The sequence below is a fragment of the Oncorhynchus nerka genome, linkage group LG26 (assembly GCF_034236695.1).
Source record: "Oncorhynchus nerka isolate Pitt River linkage group LG26, Oner_Uvic_2.0, whole genome shotgun sequence".
Classification (NCBI taxonomy): Eukaryota; Metazoa; Chordata; class Actinopteri; order Salmoniformes; family Salmonidae; genus Oncorhynchus; species Oncorhynchus nerka.
In genome coordinates this window covers 15920680-15946226 of record NC_088421.1, presented here as the reverse complement: position 1 = coordinate 15946226, position 25547 = coordinate 15920680, and the positions used below count along the sequence as shown (strand labels likewise).

General features: G+C 41.7%; 1 protein-coding gene across 1 annotated transcript in view; it reads right to left on the bottom strand.

Moving 5' to 3' along the window:
- LOC115110531 (carbonic anhydrase-related protein 10-like) overlaps positions 1–23860 on the bottom strand; it is a 32121-nt gene extending 8261 nt beyond the window's left edge. Inside the window, exons 1-6 of the mRNA XM_029636278.2 lie at positions 23656–23860; positions 21480–21554; positions 13226–13371; positions 2812–2997; positions 1971–2066; positions 1758–1830 (exon numbers count right to left, since the gene is read on the bottom strand). Coding sequence (XP_029492138.1) covers positions 1758–1830; positions 1971–2066; positions 2812–2997; positions 13226–13371; positions 21480–21554; positions 23656–23713 — 634 coding nt within the window. The 5' untranslated portion in view covers positions 23714–23860. The remainder of the gene's footprint in view (positions 1–1757; positions 1831–1970; positions 2067–2811; positions 2998–13225; positions 13372–21479; positions 21555–23655) is intronic.
- Between the last annotated feature and the right edge of the window lie 1687 nt (positions 23861–25547).

Sequence of the window (25547 nt, the reverse complement as noted above, 5' to 3'; positions counted from 1 at the left end):
ATGTAGGTGGGACTCAATCCATTCAAGGCTTTAAACACTAGGAGGAGGATTTTAAAGTCAATCTTATAGTTGACCGGTACCCAGTGGAGTTCAGCAAGGATGGGGGTGATGTGGGCTGACTTCTTGGTCCTGGCAGGACTCTTCTGGAGAAGTTGTGGCCTCTGAAGTGATTTGGTTGAAAGGCCCCCGAACAGAGCATTGCCATAGTCGATCTGGGAGAAGATGAAGGCGTGGACGAGTTTCTCTGCATCTGGCTGGGAGAGCGATGGTTTGAGCCAGGCAATGTTTCTTAGATGGAAAAATTATGTTTTGCAGATATGTTTTATATGGGCATCAAAGGACAGAGAAGGATCAAACTTAACTTCCAGGTTAGAGATGACAGAGGACAGATGGATGACTTGACCGTCACTAGTAGGGCAGATGTTTCCAGCACTAGTGACCTGCTTGTGTGTCCCAATAAGCATAGCCTCAGTCTTGCTGCTGTTCAGCAGTTCTCTTTCATCCATGCCCTGATGTCATCTAGGCAGCTGCCAAGTTTTGTTAGGCCTGAGATGGTGTCCGGATTGATGTAAATATACACTTGGGTATCGTCAGTGCAGCAGTGGAAGTTGATGTTATAGACTCTGAGGATTTGGCTGAGAAGGAGCATGTAGATTAGGAACAGAATAGGATGCAAAACGGACTCCTGTGGGATGTCGCATGTGACTGTAGACTCCACCGATCTGGACTCTCCAATCGGGATCGATTGCTTCCTATTGGAGAGGTAAGAGGAGAACCAGTTCAGAGCAGTTCCAGAGACTGAAGTGTGATCTCTGATGCCGCAGGAGGATGTCGTGGTCAGCAGTGTCAAAAGTGCACTGAGATCTAGTGGGAGGCTAGGTGATCCAGATTCTGTAGCCATAAGTAGGTAATTGGTCACTTTCACCATAGCTGTTTCGGTGCTGTGCAAGGACTGGAAACCTCACTGGAAAAATGTGTTCAGCCAATTGGAAGACAGATGGGATTGAAGCTGGTTTGCAATCCCTTTTTCCAGTACTTTTGATAGGAAGAGGTTGGAGATGGGCCGGTAGTTGGATAAGAGGTCAAGGTTGGGTGTCTTCAGTAAGGGGGTGACTGCATCTGTTTTGACGAATGATAGTACCTCCCCGGTCAGCAGGGACTTGTAATACAGTATAACATCCAATTATTATAATAATGGGATACAAATAAAAGGATGATTAGTGATTTTTTTAATGTAATTAGTTTAATTTAATTTAATTAATGAAAATGGAATGACAAAACAGACTAAATGAAGAGCATAAAACTGAAAGAAAAGAGAGTTTGGGTAGAGGCTGTTAATACTAACTATAGCAATGTTACATAATTGTTGTCTTTAAAGGAATGCCAATTTTCGATCAGCTTAGAACATTCTGAAAGTGCCACAGAGTTATTTCTGTCAGTTAGAAACAGGAGATGACTCAAACATCTCTCAGGGTTGGGGGCAGTTTCTATTGTTACACATCTTATCCATTGAACCAGGAGGATCACATTGGTAATGTAGCTGATTAATTCGGAAGTTGGAATGAATTTCACTCAATCTCTGATTAAGTCAATCTCTGGCAACCGTCAAATTAGCCAAATTAATTAAAAATTGCTAGATATTCTTTTTTTATGGCGGATCCAGAAATGGAACTGACTACTATTCTATCTGTGACTACTGTAGATTTGACAACGTGTGTGCATAAACCCACACATCTTAAATGCCTGAGGGTGCTTACGTTTGTATGTTATTCTCGTGATGGTGTCTCTGTTCAGCATGCGATTCAGGAATACATTTGGAGACTCGGATATCTGAGAGGGAAGAGATTTAAAAGAACATGAAATATTCAGCATCCACAGCACAGTCCCATGGGATTCTGAATATAAAGACCACTGTCACTACAATAGAACACCACAGAGAAGGAGATCGTCTGCATCAAGCACAAACAGACCTTTATGAATATGGACACAATAGCTACGCCATTGGGGCTCTTGGCTGCCTCACTGTAGTTGGCATAGAGTTCCTGGTTGTAGTGTATAAGTTGCACCTGTAAGTGAGGCGAGATAAAGACAAAACAAACAGTGAGTCCTTCCTTTCCTGGTGTTAGACCATGTGAGATAGAAAGGTGAATTTGTCTTGCACATGAAAGCATTATGTCAGATTAAACTAATCTTACCCATCCAACCCTCACTCGAAGACAAACTCAAGAAATTCAGGAATATTTTACTTTGACACTTGTCTGCTCAGTAGAGTTCCAATTTAGAACAGGATTCAGCTCTAATTATCTGGGCAGCCGCTTACTTTTGGCAACATATCTTCCTCACTTAAAAATGGTGATTAAGGACTGGAAAGCGTTTGCCAATTCTCAGTTAAATCGTGACAGACAAACTCAGTTTGGCACCTGATAAGTTTACTGTTTTTTACTTGCCATTATAATATCGCTCTCCTCCACTGAAAAAACCCACTGCCACTAAAAACTCACTGCCATTTGTAGATCCAGCCTTTGCTGTTGCTCTTCTACCCCACCCGTCAAAGGCCCTGTACATGTGATTAGTGGACTGAGTGACAGAGGTAGTTCAGCATATTTTATCCTTGTCCATTGTTTGAGGAAATCTTCCACACAAACAAGCCTCGGTAGGGCTGTGTAAAGCAGTGAAGCCTTAACTGTAATGCAAGTTTGATTGAATTGAGCTCTTAGTCTAATGAAAGCAACTTGCAGGTGATTGGATTGTTTATAGACACAGCAAAGATAAAGATAATCCCTCTCGGCTCATTGGCTCGTTCCCTCTCACCTCTGCAGGGAAGGACTGTCCATTGAGCAGGTGCTCCGAGCCCTGGCCGTCCTCGCTACCGAAGTGCAGGCGGATCTCCTCCAGCCGGTGACTGTAACCCAGAGGCCCACCGGAGATGTTCACCAGGTGAGCCTTGTCTGGCCGCAGCGACACGTGGCGCCCTGTGTTGTACATGGTGCCTCCCATCTGCACAGAGAGGAGTCAAGTGAGGTGTGGTGGATGTGTGGTAAAAGATAAGGGGGGAGTAAGTTTCTCACCCGAGAGACCTCTACAGAAGAGGAAATGGAGATAACTCATGTTAATACAATGAACTATAATATAAATCGCAACATGCACAATTTCTAAGATTTTACCGAGTCACAGTTCATATAAGGGAAATCAGTACATTTAAATTAATTAATTAATTACTTAGGCCCAAATCTATGGATTTTACATGACTGCAAATACAGGTATGCATCTGTTGATCACAGATACCTTAAAAATAGGTAGGGTTGTGGATCAGAAAGCCAGTCAGTATCTGGTACGACCACCATTTGCCTCATGAAGCGCGACACATCTCCTTCGCATAGAGTTGATCAGGCTGTTGATTGTGGCATGTGAAATGTTGTCCCACTCCTCTTCAATGACTGTGTGAAGTTGCTGGATATTGGCGGGAACTGGAACACGCTGTCATACACGTCGATCCAGAGCATCCCAAACATGCTCAATGGGTGATATGTCTGGTGTGTATGCAGGCCATGGAAGAACTGGGACATTTTTAGCTTCCAGGAATTGTGTACAGATCCTTGCAACATGGGACTGTGCATTATCATGCTGAAACATGAGGTGATGGCGGCGGATGAACTGACTCACCACAGTATCTCTGTGCATTAAAATAGCCATTGATAAAATGCAATTATGTTCGTAGCTTATGCCTGCCCATACCATCACCCCACCACCACCATGGGGCACTCTGTTCACAATGTTGACATCGCAAACCGCTCGCCCACACGACGCCATACACACGGTCTGCCATCTGCCCGAAACAGTTGAAACCGGGATTAATCCGTGAAGCGCACACTTCTCCAGTGTGCCAGTGGCCATCAAAGGTCAGCATTTGCCTACTGAAGTCTGTTACAACGCCGAACTGCAGTCAGGTGAAGACCCTGGTGAGGATGACGAGCATGCAGATGAGTTTCCCTGAGACGGTCTCTGCACATTTTAGAGAGGTATTTTATTTTACCCAGCACAAGGTGCACCTGTTTAATGATGCTGTTTTATCAGCTTCTTGATATGCCACACCTGTCAGGTGGATGGATTATCTTGGCAATGGAGAAATGCTCAGTAACAGGGATGTAAAACAAAATTATTTTATTTCAATTGCACTTTTCCATTACTGCAATGTAAAATCATAATATTCCTCAGGCTCATAATCACAGAATAATTATTTGGGATTGGCTGTAGGCCTGCAGTAAATGAGGTTTTTAAAAGGTGGATAAAAATAAAAATGAGAAAATCATCTTCCAAATCTCATCTCATTAAGGAAGCAGGTGAAATTAATAATAAACTGAGAAACCAACTCTCACGTTGTTTGAAGTGACACATCGAAATGCCCAACAGGTAAAGGAAGACCTTCAAAGCTTTCTTCCATTCTTTCATATAAAACTAGGATAACATTAAGACGTATAATTAAATGAGAGGGAGGTAAGGAGAAAAAGTGACGGGAGGGAGTTCAGTGTTATGCCTGTGTAGATCGTGATGGAGTCATTCATCATAGGGTGATCCACTTAGTTAATTTATTCAGAGACAAAAAAATACAGAAAAGTATATACAATAAATACTGCCGATGGTTAAATGAAGTAGGAAAAGCAATATATTTCACTTGACGTGTTTTTTAATAGCCCTTTAAACAGGGACCCTTTCTATTCCCTCTTAGTGCATAATGCATGTAATCAAATGAGCAAAATGGTGAGAGCTGAACATTAATTCAATTCCTCAGTGTTATGTATTAGACCAAATCTTCCACTGACACCTATTCTAATTACTAGGCAAAATAAGCACTCAGTAGGTACTGAGCTGGCACTGGGGCAATACTTTGTGCATGAGAAGACGGCAATATGGGTTCGGAGTTGTAGGTTCTGTTTTGGGGATGATATAATCTCGACTGGCTAGTAAGCAAACAAATGTGATGAGGCCCTTTGGGATGTGATAATGTAGCTGGCTTGCTTTGTCATAAAAATGTGTTTTCACTAAATCCACCTACTGTTCACAAAACAGCCTTCAAAATCCTTCTGATAACAGTGGTGCATTAAAATCTGATAGACAAAGATATAATAAGAACATTTAGAGTACCCACTTAACAGTGCATTTAAGGTACAGAATGAGTACGTGTGTCCACATTTTCAACTGGTACTATATATATATATATATATATATATATATATATATATATATATATATATATATTAAAATAGTTGCAGACAGATTTTAGGTCATATTACATTTTTTCACAGGGTTTTGATTTTCTTTTTATAGAAGCAGATGTTTAAAGTTGTTCAGTTCCTGTATTCATCTTGTGCAGCGACGACTATACTCTAAATCAGTGCTTTTATACTGGCCAGGTATGGTCACATGGTCACTCAATCAAACCAAATCAAATCTCTTAACATAACTTCAATTTATTAAGAGTAGCATGGACAATCAATTGGATATTCTATCACAAAGTGTCTTTCAAATGCTCTCCATTCTGTGCGGTCTCATTGACACCACAGACTGACTAGGCCTACCTAACAGGCAGAAATTCTGCAGATGAACCTCAATTCCATTCAAATTCACAATGATCATTGATTATGACAACGCACAATGCCCTAGCTACCTTGAATGCAATGTATTTGGATGTAAAGACATGCTAGAGGAGGAGCTGACACAACACTCCTGTTGAGGGATTTAGCGATTTTGCTGTCCGCTTTAAGCATTCCCAAACAGAGCATAAAAGCTGCTTACCATGACCAAAAATCCCCCCACGCTTCATTGAGTTAAAAAGGCTTGGGACTAATTGCTGTTCTGCTTCAGTGAATTGAGTCCAAATATTGAGGGCTTACATTTTTGGGGACATTTGATTATAATTTGAAATTTGTTTTGTATCAGGTTAGGTTCAACTTTTCCCCTCTGCTGTACAGTGGACTGTCCCTCAGGCTTGAGAGATAGGTTCTACAGTGCCTTCAGAAAGTATTCACACCCCTTGACTTTCCAAATCTTGTGTTACTAAGTGGGATCCAAATTAATTTAACTGTCCTTTTCTTTGTCAATGATCAACACAAAATACTCTGTCAAAGTAGAAGAAAAAGTCTAATATTTGTAAAAAAAAAAAAGAAATCCCAGTGTCTTGTGGAGAGCAGAATGAACCAGGTTTTCCTCTAGCATTTTGCCTGTGCTTAGCTCCATTCTGTTCATTTTCTATCCTGAAAAACTCCCCAGTCCTTAATGATTACAAGCATACCCATAATATGATGCAGCCATCACCATGCTTCAACATATGGAGAACGCTACTCAGTAATGCGTTGTATTGGATTTGCCCCAAACATATCACTTTGTATTCAGGACAAAAAACTGCTTTGCAGTACTACTTTAATGCCTTGTTGCAAACAGGATGCATGTTTTGGAATATTTTTATTCTGTACAGGCTTCCTTCTTTTCACTCTGTCAATTAGGTTAGTAATTGTGGATTAACTACAATGTTGTGGATCCATCCTTAGTTCTCTCTTATCACAGCCATTAAACTCTTTAACTGTTTTAAAGTCACCATTGGCCTCATGGTGAAATCCCTGAGCAGTTTCCTTCCTCTCCTGCAACGGAGTTAGGAAGGACGCTTGCATCTTTGTAGAGAGTGGGTATATTGATACACCATCAAAAGTGTAATTAATAACTTCAGCATGGTCAAAGGGATATTCAATGCCTGCTTTTTAAAGAATTGTACCCATTTACCAATAGGTGCCCTTCTTTCCGAGGCTTTGGAAAACCTCCCTGATCTTTGTGGTCGAATCTGTGTTTGAAATTCACTGCTCGACTGAGGGACCTTACAGATAATTGTATGTGTGGGGTACAGAGATGAAGTAGCCATTCAAATATAAAGTTAAACACTTATTTCCGATAAAGCGAGTCCATGCAACTTATTATGTGACTTGTTAAGCTAATTTTTACTCATGACCTTATTTAGGCATGCCAATACAAAGGGGTTGAATACTCACTGACTTATTGACTCAATTTTTAATTCATTTGAAGAAAATGTCTAAAAACATAATTCCACTCTGACATTATGGGGTATTGTGTGTAGGCCAGTGACAAAAAACATCTAAAATGTAAACAATTTTTAATTCAGGCTGTAACAGAACAAAATGTGGAAATAGTCAAGGGGCGTGAATACTTTCTGAAGGCACTGTACGTGTCATACCTCACTTTTATGCAGAACGCAAGACTCTCCCATTATTATATCAATGAAAAGTACATTTCAGTGACTGCCCTCAAAACAGTGAGAACGGGAGGTAGTTTTGGATTTCCACCATGTTTTGAGAAGAGAAGTTAGACTAGTTTTGATTAGATTATTAAATCCCCCATCAGTTCTCTCTCGGTTCCCTGGAGGCCCTCTACTGTCTCTGCCTGAAAAATACACATTTTACATTTACATCATTTAGCAGATGCTCTTATCCAGAGCAAAATACAGGAGCAATTAGCAGTAAGTGCCTTGCTCAAGGGCACAGCACAGATGCTTCACCTAGTCAGCTCAGGGATTCTAACCAGTGACATTTCGGTTACTGGCCCAACACTCTTAACCGCTAGGCTACCTGCCGCCCTCGAACTGTGGCCTTTACACTCTGAAGTGAGCTCCTCTCTGTGGGGGAACTCATTCTATGCAACGAGGCACATCTACTGGCTCTGTTTCAAAGTTGGGATTTTACTTCACACACACTCAGCATGAGATCCACAATAGTAGTATAATGGAGAGAATTTTGTCTCGGGCTAAACACGAGCAGCAGAGAGAATCTCCAGTGAACACACGTTGACAGAAACACTGCCTGTTCCTGGCAGTTCAATGCAGTTGGGGTGGTAAAGCAACAGAAGGCATGTTATTTGTTCCGCCAACACAGTAAGGTTACAATATGCAAAATAGAAATTCTCACAAAATCGTGCACGAGAAGTGCACCCGTAGCTCTCTCTTTGGCTGGTTAATTAACCATCATTTTGCAACTTGAAAGACAAAATATGCTAAAACATCTCCGCCAATAAAGTGTGTTTTCTAAATTCCCTTTTCATGGTGTCTGAATGTTGTGTGGACCTCAGACAACCCCTAAACATCTTTGTTAAAGAGACTCTCAGTACTTTTGTATACTGTTTAGCCAGTAGTTCTGAAAGTAGCACTCATGAGCCAAAAGAGGACTCCGGAAATGGTGTACTGCAGATACGTGCACCACGTCCTTGCTCTTGCTCTAGCTCTGCTGCGTGGCATCAAGTGCATAGCTAGCTGTCACTCATATGGCGAAGGGCTGAAGCTCATTGGTTGAACTCAAATTGCTTAGGGGGCAAATGTAGGGAAAAATGGTGCAGCACAGCTCCCAGAAAAACAGTTGCTTTCAACTATGGATTTCGTGGCTAATTAAGGTAAGACAGTAATTCTGCTCATAGATTGTGCATTTATGAACTACGTATTGACACATCCAAACCCCAAAAATTATTCCTACTATTTGGTGCATTTTCTGTCCCCAGGAAATATAATTTCTTATATTCCAAAGACTTGAAATATAAGGTCAGGTATCCTTTACCTTAAAAACACAAACATTTGGATGTTGAAAGGAAATGCCTTTTGAACACTTTTTTAGGGTGGATGTAGGCGTTTTTGCCGTGTCCCCGGGTGTTATTCATCAACTTCCAGGAGAAATATAAGCCATAAAATAACGGAAGGCATGTTACTTTCTCCGACAACACTAAGGTTACAATACGCGAAATAGGTACACAGAAATCCTCACAAAATCATGCACAAGAAGCATGTAGCTCCCTTTTTGGCTGGTTAACCATTTTGCAACATGAAAGGCAAAATATGCTAAAACATCTCCGCCAATAAAGTGTGTTTTCTAAATTCCCTTTTCATGGTGTCTGAATGTTGTGTGGACCTCAGACAATCCCTAAACATCTTTGTTAAAGAGACTCTCAGTACTTTTGTATAATAATATATTTTAGTTATATTTAGTTATGTTCTCTCTCAATAACTTTCTTCCATGATTATTGTATTTATTATAATTGCATTTAATCCTGTTCAAGTGTTCACCATTACGATATGATATACTTTATTGTACATACAAATGGAAATTCATTTTGTGATGCCAGAATATAAATACACAAACACAACACAATATACTACATGCAGTACAAAAAAAATGGAAAGTTAGTACACAAGTCACACATTTACATTTCCACATATTCAAAGTCTCTGCAGCCCACTGACAGGCCGTGTATTGGGCCTTCATCTGTCCTATGTCCCACTGTTCAGCGTCCTGCATCTGTCCTATGTCCCACTGTTCAGCATCCTGCACCTGTCCTATGTCCCACTGTTCAGCATCTTTCATCTGTCCTATGTCCCACTGTTCAGCATTTTATCTGTCCTATGTCCCACTGTACAGCATCCTGCACCTGTCCTATGTCCCACTGTTCAGCATCTTTCATCTGTCCTATGTCCCACTGTTCAGCATCCTGCATCTGTCCTATGTCCCACTGTTCAGCATCTTTCATATGTCCCACTGTTCAGCATCCTGCATCTGTCCTATGTCCCACTGTTCAGCATCTTTCATCTGTCCCACTGTTCAGCATCCTGCATCTGTCCTATGTCCCACTGTTCAGCATCTTTCATCTGTCCTATGTCCCACTGTTCAGCATATTTCATATGTCCCACTGTTCAGCATCCTGCATCTGTCCTATGTCCCACTGTTCAGCATCTTTCATCTGTCCTATGTCCCACTGTTCAGCATCTTTCATCTGTCCTATGTCCCACTGTTCAGCATCTTTCATATGTCCCACTGTTCAGCATCCTGCATCTGTCCTATGTCCCACTGTTCAGCATCTTTCATCTGTCCTATGTCCCACTGTTCAGCATCTTTCATATGTCCTATGTCCCACTGTTCAGCATCTTTCATCTGTCCTATGTTCCACTGTTCAGCATCTTTCATATGTCCCACTGTTCAGCATCCTGCATCTGTCCTATGTCCCACTGTTCCGCATCCTGCACCTGTCCTATGTCCCACTGTTCAGCATCTTTCATCTGTCCTATGTCCCACTGTTCAGCATCCTGCATCTGTCCTATGTTCCACTGTTCAGCATCCTGCATCTGTCCTATGTCCCACTGTTCAGCAGCATCTTCCTATGTCCCACTGTTCAGCATCCTGCATCTGTCCTATGTCCCACTGTTCAGCATCTTTCAGCTGTCCTATGTCCCACTGTTCAGCATCTTTCATATGTCCCACTGTTCAGCATCCTGCATCTGTCCTATGTCCCACTGTTCAGCATCCTGCATCTGTCCTATGTCCCACTGTTCAGCATCCTGCATCTGTCCTATGTCCCACTGTTCAGCATCCTGCATCTGTCCTATGTCCCACTGTTCAGCATCCTGCATCTGTCCTATGTCCCACTGTTCAGCATCTTTCATCTGTCCTATGTCCCACAGTTCAGCATCTTTCATCTGTCCTATGTCCCACTGTTCAGCAGTGGAATGAAACTTGCCCTGCTCCTATTCTTACTGAACAGTGAGACCCTTAATCTCTTTATGCTAACTCAATCTTGCTCACTCACAGAGCTATGGCTAATTTAGGCTCCAAATTTTCACCCTGTTAGGTTCCACCCTGGTAGGATTACGCACCTAACAGGTTGGAAAATGCACATAAAAAAAGTGACCAATATGTTTTTCTGAAAGTCATTCTGGTAGAATACAAAAATTATGAGATCCAAAAAGGCACCGCAATGTAGGAATGAGTCACCAAAGTTCCGGAGCATGTCTTTAAGTGGTGAAACTCCATGTAAAGTCTGTCAGAATGATGAATCCTCCTGTTATTCGACCAAACACTCACCTCACCCACCTTACTTCTCATTTAGTCTCTGTCACTCCTAAGCCACTTTGTACTCCCTCCCTTCCTTGAGGATTCAAGAATTGAAGTCCTTCATCCTTCGAAAGGTTCGAAAGGAACTATGGTAACTTTTTAAAATCTTATCTCAAACTTGTCACTTGGTAATAGCAGGCTGTTTTCTGGATAAACAAAAAAATAAGGATATTCTAGCCCTGGATTACATTACATTACATTACATGAAATAGGTCATACTGTATAATTGCACTATTATTTTCAAAGGACCGACATTTCCCGACTGACAGTTTTCCTCATGGGTGCTTTGCAAAATGCCAACTTGTTGCCTACTAAATGTTTTCTATGAGCAACTGTTTGTGCTTTACTAGGGTAAGTTAATGAGAAACTCCGTCTTCATGAGTGAATTTGGTGACAGTGTGTGCGAGTGAGTATGGCTTTGTGGACATCATGGGAGCAAGTGAGATAGGAAATGACTAATGTCCTGCTATTGACTGTCGCAGCATCCAAATTATTACTAAATGTCAACACGTTGAAGTCAATTCAAAGATGCTGTGAACAGAACCATTTATCAAGCAAAGGATTATCACCACAGTTTCATGTTGTCGTTTTTCATGACAAAGATTGCCACACTAAATCACTTCTTAGGATGAATTGTCTGTATCAAGTATCTAAAATGCAAATTGCTATTCAGTCGCTGCCTGAGCATACAAGTTGAAAATATTTCCCTAATATTCAAGTGAACATATACACTTCTGCAAAAGTGCAGTTTTTGGAGTGCAGCAACTGCATCTTATCGTTTGATCTTTGACCACAACAAGTCTATTTCACACTTTCTCCAACAGTTAAATATCATTTTTATAAACAGGTTCCTCAGAATCTCAGCATCCCCTCCACCTGAGCATCTGTCTCCACCTGACGTTTTCTGTGGTAAAGTGAGACTCCACCACAAGGTCTAACATCCCAAGTGCTTAATAACAAGATGGAAATTCATTTACACAACCACCTTTTTCAAGCTGTAGATCAAAGCTCAATGTTAATCAGGAATAACACTTATTCTATTTGTGTGTGAGTTGAGTTTGTTTGTGTGTGGTGCCGTATGTGTGTGTTAATGGCACATGACAATATTTAAAACTAAAATAGTGTATACATCTCAATAAATAGCTGCAGGAAAAGAGGCAATTAACTGGGAGAGTAAACATGTCCATCTGTTGATGGACAAATATCTGGGAGTATCGAGTAGACGAGCTGTGGCGAATGTAAAAACATCCTGGCTAACTTAATTTATCCCCTCTCGCACAGTCCTCCCACAGACACACGCCAGCACAGATGGCCCAGCTCTCTGCGCTCTCGCTCAGCAGATGCACACATTAATCATAAAACAAGACTTACAAAGAGAATTTAACCCTCTCTTATATGTACTGTTCTTTGCCAATCCTCCCTGGCTCCTTGTGGTAGTTTTCTGATTCTAACAAAATGAGAGTACTATTCATGGGAACCAAATGCTGGGGGAGGTGGACTCTCTTAATCAAAGTGTTTTGTTCTCTGAAAAATGGTCACCACATACCTTACAATAAGTCCATTTTCATTCTCACACAACCCCGCTAAGAACCAAAAGATACATCAATAAAATGTAATTGCATCAAATAGGCTCGGTAATAGTTAAATTGTCACCATTTGAACTACAGTACTGAGTGTAATTCTGTTGTCATTCTCATTTTACATGATTAGTGATTTCCCCTATTCCCTAGTGGACTTTATGCCCTGTGGTGAACGATGGTCATGCCCCCTTGTCCCCAGCTTGCAGCTTGAGCTTGGGGCATCCTGTCAACACCCTTTGATAATGTTAGTGAAATCCTACAATAAATACTATCTGCTATATGGGTCATTTGATGGGATCGGGATGGGAGAGATTCAGAAGGCAACTGTGAAAGCAGAGCATGATGTACAACTAAAGGAGAGCCATGGGGCCAGATAGCGGGGGTGTTGCTTAGTGACATTTAGAAAATTCACCCAGTCGGTGTAGTCGAAATAATTCTGAGAGAAGATGTTTTAATTTGATGTTACTTCATACTATAAATCTAGAAGCATTTATTCTGTAAACATAATTTTCCCCACCTACACCTTGTTTTGATGATGGCTGAGCATACTAGTCCTCATTACCCATTGTAAATGTAATATGAACACACACAACTGGAATCCAATAATAGCATCCAGACGATCAACGTCTCCTGAAGTTTAAGTCCTGATGCCCTTCAGATCTACAAGCTCAAGAATAATCTGGTAGTTTAAGATCAAGCTTTCCACAATCTCCTTACCTTGCTGCGTCCGCCTGTGTTGAGACGTAGAGGGGTGAGGAAGGGGTCAAAGATCATGCGACTGGTCTCGACGTTGACCGGCGACTGCCTCTTTCCCATGGCACACAGGTTCCAGGCGGAATTCACTAGGCCCCAGAAGGATGGTACTGTGGACAACAAGCACAGTTCAATGTCCTTTATCATGTCTAATGTCTAATATCATGTTGATGTGTGAGATGAGTAAGTTCTTAAAACAGCACTTGGACTATCAACACTTTGACAGGAACCACTGAGGAGGAAACACTGAGTAAGGAAATGAAGTAAAGATATCCCTTTAATTAAAGTCCTTGCCTTACTGTAACCAAAACAGCAGCAGTTAGAGTATGGAGTATGCCATCAGTACAACATTCCATATTATGATTGTACAGTACTAGGAAGAGCTATTTTGAGAGAAGGGCACGTGAGTAATGCCAAAGTTGATTATGTATGTATGTATGTATGTAGATCCTACTAGATTTAGATAGAATCCCTCTATATCAGAATCAGTTTAAACGCTTCCAGAATCTGATTTAAGATCAGCTGAAATAATCTTAGTTATCCGTCCCTCGTTACTTGCACATGACAGAAGGGACTGGGGAGAACCCTCCTCTCCTCTTAGTATGGGTCAGAGCCTGGCAGTGGCACAGGAGCAGGGCAGCTGTGACAGATGTGGCAGGCCTCAAGAGTGCCATCACTACCCCTTTCTGACACGTGTGACATCATCCAGCCGTGATTACATCACGTGGGTCAGCTTGAATGGAGTGGGCCGCCCAGCTGTGAAGCAGATGAGGGTTCAGGACTATTACGTTCTCTCCCTTAGTATAGGGATTAGAGGCTGATACTCATCTGAACTGTCGGACGGAGACTCCTGGGACAACCAGTACTTTTTCATTGCTCTTAATTCATGGGCAAGGGGCATGCCTTCATGTGCAAAGCCCAATGGTGGTTAAGGACTATCAGATCAGTGCCACAACCCCTTATAGATGTTTCTACAAAAAGAGGAAATCATGACTAGGAGTCAATTTCAGAATTAAGAATCAGCAAATGAATCAATCTGCTAGTGATTCTGCTAAGTAGGGAACTCTCAAAATAATCTGAATAAAGATTCAACTAGCTAATAAGCAATGGATTAGCCACCCTAAGATGATCAGTGACCTATATTACATGCTGATCTTGGCCAAACTACTCTTAATGCATAATAATGAAATACAGTAGATGAGGATCTGGAATGATGTTGGAATTTCTGAATGTCAACAAAGCTCATGTTCCATATCTTCCTGCTTTCTGAGCCACCACATTGTTTACCAGTTGTAGCTTCATGTGTAGTGGGTTCAATATAGTGTTTATCAAAAAAACACAATGTTTAGTCAAATTCACACAAAATGAAGCCTAGGCATTTTTAAGTAAACTATCATTGTTTTAACGAACTGATCCAGGGAAAAACTAACACGGTTGTTGATAGTTTCGTAGGCAGTATTTTGGCAGCAATTATTACTTTTGCCAAAAAAACGAGGTAATGTGACATACAGTATGTAAACGCCTTTGTGTCCTGAAACAGTGATGTAACTGTGTTGTAATCCCACTCAGTGGCTTTTGGTGAGCACAACAGTCGCAAGCAAGAGAGGATATGTGAGAACCATACTCAAAGGGGAAAAAAAGATAGCATTACACTCAACTCATGGCAATAAAACTGTTGTTTTAACTTTTGAACCACTTTAATTGATTGTTGATTTGGTGGAGCAAGAGTGATAAAAACATCTAAATAAATGATGAAGCATTCATTGTTAAGGATGCTTCATAGGGCAGATTCAAACAAACGTTATTGTTTTGGCAGCGAAAGGTGCTTAGAGATGCACCTGGACATTACTGAGGCTGAGCAGGAAAGACAACAATTTCCATTAGAAAACTCAGCGAGAAAAGTTTAAGTATGTCTAAATCCTCACGTGTGAACTCTCACCCCCTTTACCCATGCTGCATAGTGATCATGATCTCTATTCCAGTACAGTAATATTATTGGATCAGGTAGCAGGTGCATGCAGCAGGTGCAATGCAGTACGTCCCAGCCAAGCGCTGAAAACCAGACCCTACAGTACAACTACCTCTAGGGAGACTTCACAACACGTGTTGGGATATGCAGCTAATTGAAGCCTAGAGGTTTTTTCCAGAGCAAAATAGTCAGGATATAAACATAACGTTACAGAGAACAAACTAAAATGAGAACATAAATGTCAATGGGTCTGGAGAGACCACTAGGACTGAGGACTGGCCAATTCACAGCAATCACAATTCACAAAATTCACTCTGATTTTATATCAAAATGACCAGGGAAATCCTCCCCTCAGATCGTAGGGATTACATTTCCAATTTTCGAAGCAGCATAAACAAAGAAGACAAAATTGGGACAGGTTTCTGTCTATTGAACCTGCTGAACTGTGCAGAGACACTCCCGACTCCAGTGTAATGCTTTCCTAAGGTATTGTGGATATAATTAAAGTGGAGGAATAGCTGATGATCCATCATGCAGTTTAACATAAGAGAGCATTTATACGGAGACTTGATTACACACAGGTGTATTGTATTTATCATCATTAGTCATTTAGGTCAACATTGGATCATTCAGAGATCCTCACTGAACTTCTGGAGAGAGTTTGCTGCACTGTAAAGGGGCTGAATAATTTTGCACGCCCAATTTTTCAGTTTTTGATTTGTTAAAAAAGTTTGAAATATCCAATAAATGTCGTTCCACTTCATGATTGTGTCCCACTTGTTGTTGATTCTTCACAAAAAATACAGTTTTATATCTTTATGTTTGAAGCCTGAAATGTGGCAAAAGGACGCAAAGTTCAAGGGGGCCGAATACTTTCGCAAGGCACTGTATGTACATGAATGTATAGTTAAAATGACTAAGCATATAAGATAAACAGAGAGTAGCAGAGTGTAAAAGAGGGGTTGAGGGGGAAGGCGCACAATGCAAATAGTCTGGGTAACCATTGGTTACCTGTTCAGGATTCTTATGGCTTGGGGGTAAAAACAGTTGAGAAGCCTTTTTGTCCTAGACTTGGCACTCCGGTACCGCTTGCCATGCGATAGTATAGAGAACAGTCTATGACTGGAGTGGCTGGGGTCTTTGACAATATTTAGGGCCTTCCTCGGACACCGTCTGGTGTAGAGATCCTGGATGGCAGGTAGCTTTGCCCCAGTGATGTACTAGGCCGTACGCACTACCCTCTGAAGTGCCTTGCGGTCGGAGGGCGAGCAATTTCCGTACCAGGCAGTGATGCAACTGGTCAGGATGCTCTCGATGTTGCAGCTGTAGAACCTTTTGAGGATCTGCCAAATCTTTTTAGTTTCCTGAGGGGGAATATACTTTGTCGTGCCCTCTTCACGACTGTCTTGGTGTCTTTGGACCAATCTAGTTTGTTGTTGATGTGGACACCAAGGAATTTGAAGCTCTCAACCTGCTCCACTACAGCCCCGTCAATGAGAATGGGGACGTGCTCGGTGCTCCTTTTCCTGTAGTCCACTATCATCTACTTAGTCTTGGTTACATTGAGGGATAGGTTGTTATTCCGGCACCACCTGGCCAGGTCTCTGACCTCCTCCCTATAGGCTGTCTCATCGTTGTCGGTTATCAGGCCTATCACTGTTGTGTCGTCAGCAAACTTAATGATGGTGTTGGAGTCGTGCCTGGCCATGCAGTCGTGGGTGAACAGGGAGTACAGGAGGGGACTGAGCACACACCCCTGGGGAGCTCCAGTGTTGAGGATCAGCGTGGCAGATGTGTTGCTACCTACCCTCACCACCTGGGGGCGGCCTGTCAGGAAGTTCAGGATCCAGTTGCAGAGGGATCCAGTCCCAGGATCCTTAGCTTGGTGATGAGCTTTGAGGGTACTTTGGTGTTGAACGCTGAGCTGTAGTCAATGAACAGCATTCTCACATAGGTGTTCCTTTTGTCCAGGAGGGAAAGGGCAGTGTGGAGTGCAATAGAGATTGCGTCATCTGTGGATCTGTTTGGGTGGTATGCAAATTGGAGTGGGTCTAGGGTTTCTGGGATAATGGTGTTGATGTAAGCCATTACCAGCCTCCATTACCTGCTATTAATCAGAGTAATGATGAAGGTAGAATTGTTCTTCAATAAACAGTACTTAAAAGGGTGCTGTAAGCCAAGGGATAATTCCATGGAGCAATTTATTTAAAAGCAGCCGGCCGCCACCGGGAGGTCCGTGGGGCGATGCACAATTTGCCTAGCGTCGTCCGGGTTAGGGAGGGTTTGGCCGGTAGGGATATCCTTGTCTCATCGTGTACTAGCGACTCCTGTGGCGGGCCGGTCGCAGTGCACGCTAACCAAGTCGCCAGGTGCACAGTGTTTCCTCTGACACATTGGTGCGGCTGGCTTCCGGGTTGGATGCGCGCTGTGTTAAGAAGCGGTGCGGCTTGGTTGGGTTGTGTTTCGGAGGACGCATGGCTTTCGACCTTCGTCTCTCCCGAGCCCGTACGGGGTTGTAGCGATGAGACAAGATAGTAATTACTAACAATTGGATACCACGATTTAGATGGGTTTCCATCACATTTTCAACTCTAGCGATGGAATGTAAAGGTTTAATGTAAACCTGGTTACTGACAAGCTTCTGGTTTGACAGGATAATATTCCTAGGTCTAGACCTTCTTATCATCATAGAGGATTTAACACCATCTGCTGTAGGAGGTTATTTTGCTCAGCCCTCAAACAAATCAAATCTTACTTTGACACGGCAAGGAGGAATAAGCCACTGCTTTTCTAACCTTTCTTTTGAGCATCTTCCTTTATCACAGCTGTAAATTACTTGGCTGGCTCGCCTACAAATGATTTGGTTGTTAACGGTCTTAAATGCCAGCCATAATCTAGCACTTTCACACAATGTTTTAGCTTTGAGGACAATGTTGTAGCTAGTGTTGCTCCAATACCAAACCTATCCGCTCATCCTCCAGGCCGCCATACCTGCAGGTAGAAATATAGCAGCAATATGCTAGAACATATGTATGTTCATCACATTAGTCGGTGGGTGGGAAAAGGAGGAAGAGGGGATAACATTATTATAGCTCTGAGTGAGAGTGAATAATGTAAAGTGTCCTGTGAATATGGCCTTTTAATACCATTAGTATTAAATACCACCAAGAGTTTTGAGAGCATAGGAATCATGATTCTATTCTAGCCTCTTCCCATTCCATTTAAATTCCCCCAGAACTCTTTGCGTGGGAGGGATTCTGTTTCTTCCTTCCGCACTTCTTTTTTGCCCCTCAGTCTTTGCAAGGGCATCTGTGTATATGTGTGAGAGAGAGAGAGAGAGAGAGAGAGAGAGAGAGAGAGAGCTGGCTGTGATCACTAACTTGGTGACCTACTTTCCAAGACTGCAGCACATACAAATAATAATACAGAGTTATGCTCCTGTAAGAATATACAGAAGGAAGGTGATACCTTTGTTTCTGACAAAAGGTTCAGTTGAATTGAAATCTGTATCAAAAAGTTAATGGGCTAAGGCATAACTGCACTCTTCTTGAGCCTGTTTAGATCAATTCGATTTCCTTTCTATTTCAAAAAGTTAAGTCTTAAATTAGATGGCTCCAAATGTACATTCTAGCTGTAGAGTTTCCCGTTTTCATCAAAAAGGGCTTGAGGCGAATGAATGTACAATAGCAAAAACATCCCACCAACTTGGCTTCCACCCATATGACACACAGCACATACACAGAGTCACTGTCACTTGCTGTGTGTGGATGTCTCCTCTCCTGTGTAAAGGTCTCTGTGGTGATAAACAGGAAGCTTCCCCGCACCTAGGCTGAGAGGCTGAAAGGGCTCTCCTCGTGAGTCCACACACTATACACTAGCAGCAGACATAAAGTTAAAGGTCAGGGAGCATCCCACAACCTTCTACAAAAGACTTCCAAAGGCCTCTGTGTCACCTGCTGTGCTTATCTGTCACAGCTAATAAATAGGCCTTTCTCCTAAGGTAATCCAATGACAGGGTTAAACATGGACCAGTTGAGAACAGCGCTGGCCCTCGAGGCAGCAGTTTCTGCTGGTGTCACATATCCTTATAGGAGCCCATTGGCTCATCCAAATTTGCACCATTCCTTGAGGCCCACATTGACAATTGGGGTGGGATGATAGCAGTATCGTGATACTCGTTAGTATCGTGGCAAAGGAAACAAAACAAACATCATTATGTTGTCATCCAGAGCAGAACCGGCGCCAGGATAAAGTGAGTAAGGGGGCAGTGGAAATTGGCGAGGGGGATACATTTTGGGGTGTTCTTACACTGGAATTATATTTAATTCTGCTTATCACGCTTTACCAAAATAAACAAAGTTCAAATGCAGAGACTCCGAGATCATTGAGTGCTTTTGAAGGGACAGGTTGGCGCGAAGTCTGTAATCTATCTCCGCTACGCCGTGTCAGTGTAAAATAGGGTCCTTCTAGCAGTCACAAGGACACATATTCAGCAGGAGGAGGCAGGTAGAGATGCAAATGAGTTGGATTTATTTTACACAGCACTGGGGTTTCAAAGATGACGGCGATATTTATATTGATATTTAAACGAGCACTGGGTACATGATACACATTGACCAACATGGTATGTCCATTTGGTGAATGTAGATTAACAGAGCAAATAAAGGACCATCATAGCAGGTGCCCCAAGGCAGATGAACACTTTCCCCTAAACACCATCCAATAACCTTTTGGCAATGCAGGGGTACAAACTTCCCCACGTGGACCTTTTTTTCTAGCAGGTAAGAGAGAATTCTCTCCTGAACAATGCACAGTGGATACTGGGGTTGTCTCCAGTGGATACTGGGGTTGTCTCCAGACTCCCCAGCTGTGACAACTTCCGTGCCACTCCCAGGAACATTTTTGCAGTGCAGTCCTTTTCTCTCCAAGCCCAAGGAAAGGGACAGAGTACACCCTGCCACCCTCTCCAGGCTCCGGAGAGAGCTAGGTCATCATCAATTCAGTGTCAGTCAATGTCGGGATGAAAACCTCACTCATAGGAAGAACAGAGGAGCAGGAAGGAGACAATTGGGCCGCCAACACTTAAACTGGTAAACTTGACCCCGCCCTTATAAATCTAAATCAAATATTACATGCCGAGGTGTACAACGTTATTCACTTAGCATACCACAGAAATGAGATGCATTTTTTCCCGCTTTTTATGGAAACTCAAAGGAGTCATACCTAACTGCTCCAGTGGCTTTCCATAGCCCCCCTACACCCACAGTGGTGCACCCTGTCCATTGTGCTGACAGCGAAGATAGTTTTAGTTTTAAAAAGAGCTAAATCTGAGGGGGGCTAGGCCCCCTTTAGCCCCCTCGTGGAGCCAGGTACGATTCAGAGTCACATGTATTTATTTCCCAAGATATAGCACAAACTATTTTACATAGAGCAGGTTTTCAAAGGATCACAGAGTTTGGTCTGCTTCATTTTCATTTTTGCTATGGAAAAAACATTGTCATACTGGTATCACCCTGACCCTATTGACAATAGTGTAAGTCTTGGCAATTGATTCCTGCAAAACAAGAAGTTGATTCCTGCAAACAGGAAGTCACCTTTCTGTGTATGATATAATAGTTATGTCAAATGTACCTTTTAACGAACAACAGCCTTATGTTGTATTACTGAAATTTTACCAGACTGCACTTGACTCCATAGTTATATTGGTCATTCGATCCTTCCTCCTTGAAAAGGTCTGAGACCTCGATTTTATTCATTGTGCTGCCATTCTTCTTCTGTATACTTGTATGTCTGTGCTCCCCTTGATTATGGAATGAAGAAGCACAGGGAGGGAGGAAGATGGAGAGAGGGCTGTGATAAAATTTCATAAGACCTGCAGTCAGAACAGTAGTGAACCTGAAGCTCCTGCTGCAGAGACAGAGAGCGGAGGAAGAAGCCAGCCCATGTCAATAACACTGTCCAAGAGCAAGAACGTTAGTAACAAGTGAACCCTCCTGGTTAACAAGAAATGTTCCCTTCCCAAAACAGAGAGGAATGTTTGGTCTGGCTTTCTGTTACAAAACAACCCACTGGACAAAAACTGGTTGAATCAACATTGTTTCCATGTCAGTTCAACAAAAATAATGAAATATGATGACATTGAATCAATGTGGAAAACTGATAGGACCATCTCTGAATAGTGGGCCATGTGGACACCAAGGCTTTGAGTTCATGTGATGTCAGTGTTTGTTCAACATCGAAAATAATTACCTGGAACAAAGCTCCCTTGGACTGCATCTTTGTACGCCCACCAACCATCATGAATTTTTGGTGAAATTAGCTGTGCTGCAGTAGGAAAAAAACAAAACCACAGAAACATTTACATTACATTTTTACATTTAAGTCATTTAGCAGACGCTCTTATCCAGAGCGACTTACAAATTGGTGCGTTCACCTTAAGACATCCAGTGGAACAGCCACTTTACAATAGTGCAACTCACTTGTTAGAACACTATTAACTTTCACTTCTTCTTAAGTTTAATATTACCTTTAAAGAGACAATGAGAGAGATTAGAGATAAAAACTGAATTGAGGCCCTGGCTTTTGTGGTCAGCCTGACCACATTAAAGAGACGTAGGGTTTGGAACGTTCAAGTGGATACCTCCATTTAATAGGATATGTTACGTTACAAATAATAATGGTCTGGTTACTTAAGACAGAAATGAAAAGTAGGGAGGTTGGTCCATAACCAAGGGAAGTAGGGTGCACAAGCATTTCGCTACACTCACAATAACATCTACTAACCATGTCTATGTGACCAATAAAATGTGATTTGATTTTGATTAGGGGTGCTGAGGGTACGGAGGCACCCTCTGAAAAATCTGAAAAAAAGTATAAAAATAAAGCAACCAAAGGTTGTGTGTTCGAGTTGGGTCGGGGACAACTGTAGCATTTAAGCTAACACTTTCCCTAACTTCAACCTAATTCTAACCTGCAATGTACATTCTCCTAACCTTTGTCCTTACCACAAATGCTAACAAAAGAACAAGCAGCCTGGAATGAGAGCAAGATGTATAGTACTTCCTTTTTATAACCAGGTAAGTCAGTTAAGAACAAATTCTTATGAACTGCAGTGTTCAGGGGAAGAATGACAGATTTTTACCTTGTCAGCTCAGGGATTTGATCCAGCACCCTTTCGGTGACTGGCCCAACACTTTAACCACTAGGCTACTGCCACCCTATACGTCATCCAAGATGCATTATACATTTCATCATCCAATTCGTATGATATTGTTCGGCAGGGTAAGATGTGATACTACACGTCCTCCAATTCATATGATATTGTACAACAGCTATTCCATTCATAACATATCATACTTAATGGAGGGGAACACATTTAGATCCCAAATCCTATGAATTGCCCTGAGGCCAAGTTGTTGTGGTACAGGTGGTAGAGCACCTGCCTCTGCACCACACAGGATCTGGGGATCGTGCCCTCTGTCAGTTGTCCTCTCTCTTACTCTCTTGCTACATTGGTGGCAGGCAGCAATGGGATCATCCCGGAGGTTTCTAGGGCGCTGGTTTGCAGACGGTGCTCTGTGCGAATGGACAAGTCTCGAAGGGAGAGAATACTGAAACACTGTTTATGTGAGTGGCTCTACTGCCTCTATCACAGGCCCAGGGTTTTGTGGTACATCACTTGCCCTCTGCACTTCTGGATCTTGGGGTCAAGCCCCACGGTCAGCTGTTCTTCACACTAAACATCATGTCAGCGGTCATGATGGTAAGAACATAATATACAATTTATTGCTGTCTGGCAGATGTAAATAAGAACAGAAATTAGATGGAACTTTTCAAGTATGTTTATTGACAAATGAGTCTCTGTCATAGCTTATTTTGGGAAAGAGGCCTCCTAGGATGATGTAAGATGTGGGTAATAATGATATCCATGCAACATGTAAAGAGCAACGCCTAATGTTGAATCTAATCTCAGCATTACAAATTTTACAGGCGCAAAGAGATTTTGTAAAATGTTCTCTCATTTGTACCAAATTGGGGGCGGGACAAAAAAAATCTATAATCCTAAACACAAATAGCCTATTATATAATACTATGACTAAGATTCACGAGAATGGCTAGATAATCAACGATTACAGTAATTGTGTTGCCAACTCACGCGCAAGTGGAGCAAAGATTTGCTTTATTGACCTTTAAAGACTCGTCATGCTTAAACCTACATTGAAACAATTATTGGTACAGCTGCAACACCCGTGCCCTACATTGCACGGTTTACAGTTGCAACCGTATCATCAACAGAAGACTATTCTGTATTTCCTTATCCAAATACATTTAAATGTGTTACAATATTCTGGGGTTTGTTCAAGCCCTGAAGTTCATCACTTCACCTCATTAATTACATGTAATAACCGCAGGCTTCAAGGCTTACCTGATGTACAGATGAAATATGCTTGAAAAATCAAAAATATTTCCCAAACGATATGCATTCTTCATTCATTCCAAGTTAATTTTGCAAAAGCTTAAATATATTAATTGTAAAGTTTGAGTTCTTAACGATGACAAACTTTGATGAGGCATTTTCCCCAATCCGTCAACGATCCAAGGTGTCACTTTCAGAGTGGGGCGCGCTCTGCCAAAATGGTATGCCAAAAGAACGCGCGTCAAAACCACTACCGCTCAAAACACGTTGTAATGTGAGCAATAAAAAAAATATATTCTATAATTACGACACGATGCCGTCGTTCGCTTCGCCATTGAATGTGTTTGAAGACCGAGTACGAACTAAAGCTACATGACTGGCTATCTTTGAGTGGACTCAACTTGTCACTGCGTGCCGCAGACCATCACCATGGGCAGACTGGTCTCGTGGACTAGACGTAGCATAGTAAACGTAAGTACGGGACACTCAAATTAGTGCAATACTTTATGTTTGGTATGCTTATATAAGATAGTAGGTTACTTAAGGCAAAAACGAAAGGAAAGTGGTTGGTGGTGGTGGTTGAGTGACATAACGCAAAAGTCTAGAAACTCAAAAGGTTACATGGTCAAATCTTATCACAGACAGCTTTTGCATTTGAGCTAATTAGCAACTACTTACTTATTTTTAGGTACTTTGCAACTACTCAGTAGCGGTGCATGGGTAATATTACTGAGGAAGCCAAGGCAGTACAAAAGCCATATTACGTGAAAATTGCGTTGTTTGCTTTATAAGCTATTCGTTCATACGCCACCGTGACAAGAAAAAGACAAGTCACACAGTGGCAAATAATTTCAAATACACATATGTTAGTTTCGTCACAAAACCGGAGAGCAACATCTGTCCAGTGAAGTCCACAGAGAAAATATACCATGTAACAAGCAGTTATGTGACCTGCAGCATGGTCAAGCGTGTTAATGTTTTCAACAGTTTACTAAACAACTACTGATTTAGAACCACAGAGTTACACCAAGCACCATTTCAATTTAAACATTGTCAAATCGACAAGGCTATATACAGTGGGGCAAAAAAGTATTTAGTCAGCTACCAATTGTGCAAGTTCTCCAGTTTAAAAAGATGAGAGAGTCCTGTAATTTTCATCATAGGTACACTTCAACTGTGTCAGATAAAATGAGAAAGAAAATCCAGAAAATCACATTGTAGGATTTTTAATGAATTTATTTGCAAATTATGGTGGAAAATAAGTATTTGTTCACCTACAAACAAGCAAGATTTCTGGCTCTCACAGACCTGTAACTTCTTCTTTAAGAGGCTCCTCTGTCCTCATCCACAAATGAATACATACCATACGAAAGGAAACATATCATACTAAATGTAGTGTCTCGGATTTCCGTATAAAATAATACGAAATACTCTGAGACCATGTTGCCATGAGACAGTGACATGCCAGCAAGGTGTGAAAAAAAATGATGATCAGTCAATAGATAAGCTACTCTGAATCTGTATTCTTTACTTTTATTAATTCATGTAGTAATTCATCTTAACAGGAATGGCATGTAGCCTACGTTTTGGCAGTTTGTAATGTATTGCCAAATGGCCATATTTATGAGGCTACAAGTTTTAATTTGTGTGATTAAATCTGTGCTTATGATACCCACAAATCATGACAGGCCTACACAATACAACAATATAACTTAATCCCTACCTACCTACCTACCTAGCCCATAATATTGGGAAAAATGTAGATACATGTAGATACATTTCATAATTTCCCACATAGCTAGAAAATAAATTCAATGCAAATTAATGGATAATGTGAACACTTAGAGACATCTGGTGGTTGTACTTAGCTAGTACATCTCCAGGATTTTTTTTTGCCAATA